At 50.3% G+C, this 10658-nt stretch overlaps 1 protein-coding gene across 1 annotated transcript; it reads right to left on the bottom strand.

Moving 5' to 3' along the window:
* Positions 1-5636: 5636 nt before the first annotated feature.
* LOC138359413 (adhesive plaque matrix protein-like) lies at positions 5637-10658 on the bottom strand. Its single transcript, XM_069318548.1, has 2 exons — positions 10607-10658; positions 5637-7006 (listed from the first exon to the last, which is right to left on the bottom strand). The coding sequence occupies exons 1-2, from the start codon at positions 10656-10658 to the stop codon at positions 5637-5639; spliced, it is 1422 nt and encodes a 473-aa protein (XP_069174649.1).

Raw genomic sequence — 10658 nt, forward strand, 5'->3', positions numbered from 1 at the left:
TATAAAAAGATTATCAATGTGTATATGTATTTGTGCAAAAGACTGTATATACATATGTACATGTATATGTAACATTACCAATTGCGTAACTAGCTTCACAAGATACTCACTTGCCCGAAACGCTTTGCGTAATAGTGGCTTTAGGCATTGTATGTACTAGCTCTATCTATAAAGCCAACAAACTTTGTAAAATCTCTTTATGTATGTACCTTTACCTAAATAAATATTATTATTATTACTTGCTTAGCTAAACGAACTATGGGGTTTCAGCTCCTGGGCCCCATTATATACCTTTGTAACCCTTGGAGTGCATAAGAAACTTAAAATTGATTGAAGTAGCTTTCATTACTATTAAAAAAATTGTTCGTATTTATAATTATTAGTAAGAGAGTTCAGTGACAGGTACCCGGACCTATTTAGACCTAGTGGGTTTGACCCAGGGGGGGGGGGTAGTGAGGTGGAGGTAGGTCAGGTCAAAGGTCAGCCACGAGGTCAGTCTTAAAACTCCCTACCACCTTAACTCCGAGAATGTGTTCATTGGCATGTTTGTGGTGTTCCGACCTATTATTTTTGTGGGGTTATCTTGAGGTTATCTTGAGATGATTTCGGGGCTTTAGTGTCCCCGCGGCCCGGTCCTCGACCAGGCCTCCACCCCCAGGAAGCAGCCCGTGACAGCTGACTAACTCCCAGGTACCTATTTACTGCTAGGTAACAGGGGTATTCAGGGTGAAAGAAACTTTTGCCCATTTGTTTCTGCCTCGTGCGGGAATCGAACCCGCGCCACAGAATTACGAGTCCTGCGCGCTATCCACCAGGCTACGAGGCCCCCTGCGAGGGTGATGCCCTATTCTCAACTCTTTCGGAAAACTGTAAATACCTTTTCTTAGGCCTATCGAAATCTCCCCCCCCCCCCTCCCTAGGATTCAACCCCCAATAGTTACCTAACTATTTAGTACCTATTTTACTGTTACTGCCGAACGAGGAGCCGGTCGGCCGAGCGGACAGCACGCTGGACTTGTGATCCTGTGGTCCCGGGTTCGATCCCAGGCGCCGGCGAGAAACAATGGGCAGAGTTTCTTTCACTCTATACCCCCTGTTACCTAGCAGTAAAATAGGTACCTGGGTGTTAGTCAGCTGTCACGGGCTGCTTCCTGGGGGTGGAGGCCTGGTCGAGGACCGGGCCGCGGGGACACTAAAGCCCCGAAATCATCTCAAGATAACCTCAAGAAGATAACCACCACTACCAGTGGTAGGAAGAGTAGCACCACTACCACCACTACCAGTGGTAGCACCACCACCACCACCACTACCAGTGGTAGCACCACCACTACCAGTGGTAGCACCACCACCACCACTACTACCAGTGGTAGCACCACCACCACTACCAGTGGTAGCACCACCACCACTACCAGTGGTAGCACCACCACCACCACCACTACCAGTGGTAGCACCACCACTACCAGTGGTAGCACCACCACTACCAGTGGTAGCACCACCACCACCACCACTACCAGTGGTAGCACCACCACCACTACCAGTGGTAGCACCACCACCACCACTACCAGTGGTAGCACCACCACTACCACCACTACCAGTGGTAGCACCACCACCACCACTACCAGTGGTAGCACCACCACTACCAGTGGTAGCACCACCACCACCACTACTACCAGTGGTAGCACCACCACCACTACCAGTGGTAGCACCACCACCACCACTACCAGTGGTAGCACCACCACCACCACCACTACCAGTGGTAGGAAGAGCACCACCACCACCACCACTACCAGTGGTAGCACCACCACCACTACCACCACTACCAGTGGTAGCACCACCACCACCACCACTACCAGTGGTAGCACCACCACCACCACCACCACCACTACCAGTGGTAGCACCACCACCACCACTACTACCAGTGGTAGCACCACCACCACTACCAGTGGTAGCACCACCACCACCACCACTACCAGTGGTAGCACCACCACCACCACCACCACCACTACCAGTGGTAGCACCACCACCACCACCACTACCAGTGGTAGCACCACCACCACCACCACCACCACCACTACCAGTGGTAGCACCACCACCACCACCACTACCAGTGGTAGCACCACCACCACCACCACTACCAGTGGTAGCACCACCACCACCACCACTACCAGTGGTAGCACCACCACCACCACCACCACCACTACCAGTGGTAGCACCACCACCACCAGTGGTAACAAAGGAGGTAGGGGGGGGGGGTAAGTCCGGTGAGGTTTCCAGTGATCATTAAATACTTTTCCTTTTGTTTACGGTGTTACCCCTGGCGAGTAGGGTGTGTTGTGCCCGCTGTGAGGGTGAGGTGGGTTCTGGGGTGGGTCCTGGGGTGCTGGGGTGGGTCCTGGGGTGCTGGGGTGGGTCCTGGGGTGCTGGGGTGGGTCCTAGGGTGCTGGGGTGGGTCCTGGGGTGCTGGGGTGGGTGAGGTGGGTCCTGGGGTGGGTCCTGGGGTGCTGGGGTGGGTCCTGGGGTGCTGGGGTGGGTCCTAGCGTGCTAGGGTGGGTGAGGTGGGTCCTGGGGCGCTGGGGTGGGTGTAAGGTCCCTGAATGGTGGGATGGGCGGTTGGGGAGGGGGGGATGTCCACATTAAATTCACAGTGAAATCATCACAAACATCACCATCTTGGGACAACAAGCATCACCATCTTGGGACAACAAGCATCACCATATTGGGACAACAAGCATCACCATCTTGGGACAACTAGCATCACCATCTTGGGACAACTAGCATCACCATCTTGGGACAACAAGCATCACCATATTGGGACAACAAGCATCACCATCTTGGGACAACAAGCATCACCATATTGGGACAACAAGCATCACCATCTTGGGACAACAAGCATCACCATCTTGGGACAACAAGCATCACCATCTTGGGACAACAAGCATCACCATCTTGGGACAACGAGCATCACCATCTTGGGACAACAAGCATCACCATCTTGGGACAACAAGCATCACCATATTGGGACAACAAGCATCACCATCTTGGGACAACTAGCATCACCATCTTGGGACAACGAGCATCACCATCTTCAGATCAGTCACGAGATGTCTGCCAGCCTCCACAGGGAGAAGGACCAGGTACCTGAGCTGGTCACCAAGGCGGATGAAGATCACCATCATCTCACCACCACCATCCTGGAAAGGTCCTGGTGATCTTCAACCTTGGGAAAGTCTCCGGGACTCTTGATGGGATCTCTAAGAGTTTAGGGGAATCTGATCCCCTTCAAGATCTTACAAGCTACTTCTTGTCTTGTGAGAACGTGTTCAAATTTTTGGAGGACCATATAATGCTGGTTTGAGAAGGATTCTAGGAGTATACTAGGATAATAGGGTGTGGGTTCTAAGCAGAGGAACACACACACACACACACACACACACACACACACACACACACACACACACACACACACACACACACACACACACACACACACACACACACACACGCACGCACGCACACACACACAAACAGAGATATTAGAAATAACTTTTTAGTGTCAGCGTGGTTGACAAATGGAATGCATTAGGAAGTGATGTGGTGGAGGCTGACTCCATACACAGTTTCAAGTGTAGATATGATAGAGCCCAATAGGCTCAGGAACCTGTACACCTGTTGATTGTCGGTTGAGAGGCGGGACCAAAGAGCCAGAGCTCAACCCCCGCAAACACAATTGGGTGAGTACACACACACACACACACACACACACACACACACACACACACACACACACACACACACACACACACACACACACACACACACACACACCTACCTGTTTACTACGCCACGCATGGGAACATCTGGGAAGATCTGAGCATTCTCACGGTCTCCCATGATCCAATCCCGGGGGTTCGAACCCTTAATGACTGATAATCACCTCACGTCGACTCCTTTTCCAGTTTACTGTCCCACGTCTTCGTCTGGAAGACGCAGGAGGTGGTTGGGGCGTCCCGGGCTCCTGAGGGCGGAGTAATTGGTCGTTAGGTACTAACTACTTCTCCCGTCACAAGTGTGATGACCTAATTCAAGGGAAAGGAATTATCAAGGGAAAGCGCCAAGCTATTACGACTATATAGCACTGAGAAGGGGTCAGGACATAAGGATTTGGGATGGGACGGGGGGAAAGGAATGGTGCCCCAAACCACTTGTGGATGGTCGGGGATTGAACGCCGACCTGCGTGAAGCGAGACCGTCGCTCTACCGTCCAGCCCAAGTGGCTGGTAACATTTCTTTCGAAATTTATTCATTCCTAACAATATTAATATATTTTATCAAGATTGTGAGTTACTGAAAGTTATGTTAAGTTAGGTTAATAAGCTACCTAATTTGATCAGGTTAGGTCAGATTTAGTTAGTATAGGCTAGGACAGGTTTTGTTAGTTAGGTCAGGTTTAGTTAGATTAGTTTAGGATGGGTTAGGTTAGGTTAGGTCAGGATTGGTTAGGTTAAGTTAGGTCAGGTTTGGTTAAATTTCTGTTAGTTTTAACTCCAAACAATTTTCCAATCGTATAATATAACCCCCCCCCCCTGTACCTTGTAATTTTCTATATATGTGGACATGTCGGCCGAGCGGACAGCACGCTGGACTTGTGATCCTGCGGTCCCGGGTTTGATCCCGGGCACCGGCGAGAAACCATGGGCAGAGTTTCTTTCATCCTACGCCCCTGTTACCTAGCAGTAAAATAGGTACCTGGGAGTTAGTCAGCTGTCACGGGCTGCTTCCTGGGGGTGGAAGCCTGGTCGAGGACCGGGCCGCAGGGACACTAAAGCCCCGAAATCATCTCAAGATAACCTCAAGATATGTCTGCTCTTGGCCGTGTTGGGACTGGGTTTTGCTGAACACGATTGACCTAACTTGACCCCGGGCAAAGACTTTAACCTTAAGAGCTTCCTGTCTCGCCTTTATCGCTGTCCTTAATCTGGGCCAGAGGAAGCTGGATAATACCAGGGACGGCAGGAGAAGCCTCGGTTCTACACTGAGGGGGATTGGATCCTCTGGCTTCATCAGTAAGGGGATCAGATGCTCTGGCTTCATCAGTGAGGGGGATTGGATCCTCTGGCTTCATCACTGAGGGGGATCGGATCCTCTGGCTTCAACACTGAGGGCATCGGATCCTCTGGCTTCATGAGGGAAGGGATTGGATCCTCTGGCTTCATCACTGAGGGGGATCGGATCCTCTGGCTTGAACACTGAGGGGATCGGATCCTCTGGCTTCATGAGGGAAGGGATTGGATCCTCTGGCTTCATCAGTGAGGGGATCGGATCCTCTGGCTTCATGAGGGAAGGGATTGGATCCTCTGGCTTCAACACTGAGGGGGATTGGATCCTCTGGCTTCAACACTGAGGGGGATTGGATCCTCTGACTTCAACACTGAGGGGGATTGGATCCTCTGGCTTCAACACTGAGGGGGATTGGATCCTCTGGCTTCATCAGTAAGGGGATCAGATGCTCTGTCTTCAACAGTAAGGGGATCAGATCCTCTGGCTTCAACAGTGAAGGGGATCGGATCCTCTGGCTTCAACACTAAGGGGGATCGGATCCTCTGGCTTCATCAGTAAGGGGATCGGATCCTCTGGCTTCAACACTGAGGGGGATTGGATCCTCTGGCTTCAACACTAAGGGGATCAGATCCTCTGGCTTTAACAGTAAGGGGATCAGATCCTCTGGCTTCAACAGTAAGGGGATCAGATCCTCTGGCTTCAACACTAAGGGGATCAGATCCTCTGGCTTTAACAGTAAGGGGATCAGATCCTCTGGCTTCAACAGTAAGGGGATCAGATCCTCTGGCTTCAACAGTAAGGGGATCAGATCCTCTGGCTTCAACAGTAAGGGGATCAGATCCTCTGGCTTCAACAGTAAGAGGATCAGATCCTCTGGCTTCAACAGTAAGGGGATCAGATCCTCTGGCTTCAACAGTAAGGGGATCAGATCCTCTGGCTTCAACAGTAAGGGGATCAGATCCTCTGGCTTCAACAGTAAGGGGATCAGATCCTCTGGCTTCAACAGTAAGGGGATCAGATCCTCTGGCTTCAACAGTAAGGGGATCAGATACTCTGGCTTCAACAGTAAGGGGATCAGATCCTCTGTCTTCAACAGTAAGGGGATCAGATCCTCTGGCTTCAACAGTAAGGGGATCAGATCCTCTGGCTTCAACAGTAAGGGGATCAGATCCTCTGGCTTCATCAGTAAGGGGATCAGATCCTCTGGCTTCATCAGTAAGGGGATCAGATCCTCTGGCTTCATCAGTAAGGGGATCAGATCCTCTGGCTTCATCAGTAAGGGGATCAGATCCTCTGGCTTCATCAGTAAGGGGATCAGATCCTCTGGCTTCAACAGTAAGGGGATCAGATCCTCTGGCTTCATCAGTAAGGGGATCAGATCCTCTGGCTTCATCAGTAAGGGGATCAGATCCTCTGGCTTCATCAGTAAGGGGATCAGATCCTCTGTCTTCAACAGTAAGGGGATCAGATCCTCTGGCTTCAACAGTAAGGGGATCAGATCCTCTGGCTTCAACAGTAAGGGGATCAGATCCTCTGGCTTCAACAGTAAGGGGATCAGATCCTCTGGCTTCAACAGTAAGGGGATCAGATCCTCTGGCTTCAACAGTAAGGGGATCAGATCCTCTGTCTTCAACAGTAAGGGGATCAGATCCTCTGTCTTCAACAGTAAGGGGATCAGATCCTCTGGCTTCAACAGTAAGGGGATCAGATCCTCTGGCTTCAACAGTAAGGGGATCAGATCCTCTGGCTTCAACAGTAAGGGGATCAGATCCTCTGGCTTCAACAGTAAGGGGATCAGATCCTCTGTCTTCAACAGTAAGGGGATCAGATCCTCTGGCTTCATCAGTAAGGGGATCAGATCCTCTGGCTTCAACAGTAAGGGGATCAGATCCTCTGGCTTCATCAGTAAGGGGATCAGACACTCTCTCAGGTTGTTGTGACTTGTTCTCTGCATGCACAGACAGGTTTGGTTGCCAATCCTTTGAGGAGCTGATTGTCAAACAGGATTGTGCCTGTGTAGTGGGTGTATGGGAGGCTGTGTAGTGGGTGTATGGGAGGCAGTGTAGTGGGTGTATGGGAGGCTGTGTAGTGGGTGTATGGGAGGCTGTGTAGTGGGTGTATGGGAGGCTGTGTAGTGGGTGTATGGGAGGCTGTGTAGTGGGTGTATGGGAGGCAGTGTAGTGGGTGTATGGGAGGCTGTGTAGTGGGTGTATGGGAGGCTGTGTAGTGGGTGTATGGGAGGCTGTGTAGTGGGTGTATGGGAGGCAGTGTAGTGGGTGTATGGGAGGCTGTGTAGTGGGTGTATGGGAGGCTGTGTAGTGGGTGTATGGGAGGCTGTGTAGTGGGTGTATGGGAGGCAGTGTAGTGGGTGTATGGGAGGCTGTGTAGTGGGTGTATGGGAGGCTGTGTAGTGGGTGTATGGGAGGCTGTGTAGTGGGTGTATGGGAGGCAGTGTAGTGGGTGTATGGGAGGCAGTGTAGTGGGTGTATGGGAGGCTGTGTAGTGGGTGTATGGGAGGCTGTGTAGTGGGTGTATGGGAGGCTGTGTAGTGGGTGTATGGGAGGCAGTGTAGTGGGTGTATGGGAGGCAGTGTAGTGGGTGTATGGGAGGCTGTGTAGTGGGTGTATGGGAGGCAGTGTAGTGGGTGTATGGGAGGCTGTGTAGTGGGTGTATGGGAGGCTGTGTAGTGGGTGTATGGGAGGCTGTGTAGTGGGTGTATGGGAGGCAGTGTAGTGGGTGTATGGGAGGCAGTGTAGTGGGTGTATGGGAGGCAGTGTAGTGGGTGTATGGGAGGCTGTGTAGTGGGTGTATGGGAGGCAGTGTAGTGGGTGTATGGGAGGCAGTGTAGTGGGTGTATGGGAGGCAGTGTAGTGGGTGTATGGGAGGCAGTGTAGTGGGTGTATGGGAGGCAGTGTAGTGGGTGTATGGGAGGCTGTGTAGTGGGTGTATGGGAGGCTGTGTAGTGGGTGTATGGGAGGCAGTGTAGTGGGTGTATGGGAGGCTGTGTAGTGGGTGTATGGGAGGCAGTGTAGTGGGTGTATGGGAGGCAGTGTAGTGGGTGTATGGGAGGCAGTGTTGTGGGTGTATGGGAGGCAGTGTAGTGGGTGTATGGGAGGCTGTGTAGTGGGTGTATGGGAGGCAGTGTAGTGGGTGTATGGGAGGCAGTGTAGTGGGTGTATGGGAGGCTGTGTAGTGGGTGTATGGGAGGCTGTGTAGTGGGTGTATGGGAGGCAGTGTAGTGGGTGTATGGGAGGCAGTGTAGTGGGTGTATGGGAGGCTGTGTAGTGGGTGTATGGGAGGCTGTGTAGTGGGTGTATGGGAGGCAGTGTAGTGGGTGTATGGGAGGCTGTGTAGTGGGTGTAATGGGTGTACCAACACCCAGGAACACGGAACTGGAACAAGAGTGGTGGAGTGTCACCTTACTGTCGTGGGAACTGGTCATTCTGGCGAGGATTAGATCTTAGGGCAAGGGAAGAAGTAGGTGGTGGGTGGTGCGTCGTAACTTGAGTCATTTTACATTTTAAAATTTTGCCTCGAGCGTCGTAACTTGAGTCATTTTACATTTTAAAATTTTGCCTCGAGGGGCGAGTTTGCTGGCCAGCGTCACTCATCCTGTGAGTGGAAGTGTCAATATGTAGTGATGGATCAGTAGAAAGTACCAATATGTAGTGATGAACCACCAGAAAGTACCAATATGTAGTGATGAACCACCAGAAAGTACCAATATGTAGTGATGAACCACCAGAAAGTACCAATATGTAGTGATGAACCACCAGAAAGTACCAATATGTAGTGATGAACCACCAGAAAGTACCAATATGTAGTGATGAACCACCAGAAAGTACCAATATGTAGTGATGAACCACCAGAAAGTACCAATATGTAGTGATGAACCACCAGAAAGTACCAATATGTAGTGATGAACCACCAGAAAGTACCAATATGTAGTGATGAACCACCAGAAAGTACCAATATGTAGCATAAAATAACATTAAATTCATTCAGTTTTCCTTCTTTTTCATATTTCTCAGCTCTGAGACAAGCCTGGCAGGCATACCTGTGGCGCTGCATATTCCACAACTGGTCTCACGTATGTCACACAATGTCTCCGTATTTAGATTCCACACGTACAAACAGACCATTCAAAGAGGCCATAAACACACATGGTGAGTGACGTGAGGACACACGGACCTCATGGAAGCTATTATGAGGCGGCTACTGTAGCCTTGTGAGTAGTGGAGTGTGTTTATTGGGACCAGGAGCAACCGTGGGCTACCGTCACATTGTTGACAAGAACACTTTACTTGTTGACTGAACAATCTTTTTTTTTTTTGTTCTCTAGTGGCCTCTCCTCCCTTCTTCCTGCTCTCTGTCTCTCTCTCTCTCTCTCTCTCTCTCTCTCTCTCTCTCTCTCTCTCTCTCTCTCTCTCTCTCTCTCTCTCTCTCTCTCTCTCTCTCTCTCTCTCTCTCTCTCTCTCTCTCTCTCTCTCTCTCTCTCTCTCTCTCTCTCTCTCTCTCTCTCTCTCTCTCTCTCTCTCTCTCTCTCTCTCTCCTTCACCCTCTTATCACACTCATTTTCTCCTTGTAGCTTATTTCACTTGTTTCCCAGTAAGGAGGAGACCCGAGCCGCCCTCTCCTCCTCCTCCTCCTCCTCCTCCTCCCACTGTCTACACCTCTCAAGGAGGAAATTGGTCGGAAGTGTTTGTAAACACCGTCTGAGATGTTTAGCATGGACTTGAGGGTGTTATTGTGTGTGTGTGTGTGTGTGTGTGGGTGTGTGTGTGTGTGGGTGGGTGGGTGTGTGTGTGTGTGTGTGTGTGTGTGTGTGTGTGTGTGTGTGTGTGTGTGTGTGTGTGTGTGTGTGTGTGTGTGTGTGTGTGTGTGTGTGGGTGTGGCTGTGTGTGTGTGTGTGTGTGTGTGTGTGTGTGTGTGTGTGTGTGTGTGTGTGTGGGTGTGTGTGTGTGTGTGTGTGGGTGTGTGTGTGTGTGTGTGTGTGTGTGTGTGTGTGTGTGTGTGTGTGTGTGTGTGTATATATAGACTTAGTTGTATTCACCTAGTTCAATGTTTATTTTATTTATACAGTTGTTATTGCTGTAATATTTGGGGGTTATATTTTTGTATGTAGAAAATATTGAAGGCACTGAGATGGGATCGAACCCGCGTTCCTAGACTCCGAAAACACATATAACCTCAATTTTTTCATAGATATGTCACGTTCTGATGATTTCATTATGTATTTTTGCATTAGTGTATTTGTATTGTATATTGTATTGTATCATTATTTCCGTTCTCGGAGACAGGAAAGCTGTTAGGCTTTTCGAGGGGACCCCCCCCCCCTCCCCTAAGGCCAAGTACTGAACTTCAGGATGCAACCCACAACAGTTCCCTAACTCCCAGGTACCAATTTTAGTACTAGGTGAAAATAGGTATCAGGTGAAAGACAACATACCCCCCAACCATTTCCAGCGAAGGGGGGGGGGGGGGGGTAGAAATAGCCTAAGCTACTCTATCCCTTTGAGATATTTTTTTCTTGTCTCAATAAACATACTTGAACTTGAACCATTTCTAGCTTCTCGGGAATCGAACTTGAGTCCGTACAT

Source organism: Procambarus clarkii, chromosome 90 (assembly GCF_040958095.1).
Source record: "Procambarus clarkii isolate CNS0578487 chromosome 90, FALCON_Pclarkii_2.0, whole genome shotgun sequence".
Classification (NCBI taxonomy): Eukaryota; Metazoa; Arthropoda; class Malacostraca; order Decapoda; family Cambaridae; genus Procambarus; species Procambarus clarkii.

What these genes read in the sequence shown, in the direction of transcription:
- LOC138359413 (XM_069318548.1), bottom strand. Translation starts at nt 10,658, where the DNA reads ATGTACGGACTCAAGTTCGATTCCCGAGAAGCTAGAAATGGTTCAAGT. An exon ending in TAGAAATGGTTCAAGTTCAA is followed by an intron (nt 7,007 to 10,606) that starts GTATGTTTATTG and finishes CTGTGCATGCAG; the next exon opens with AGAACAAGTCACAACAACCT.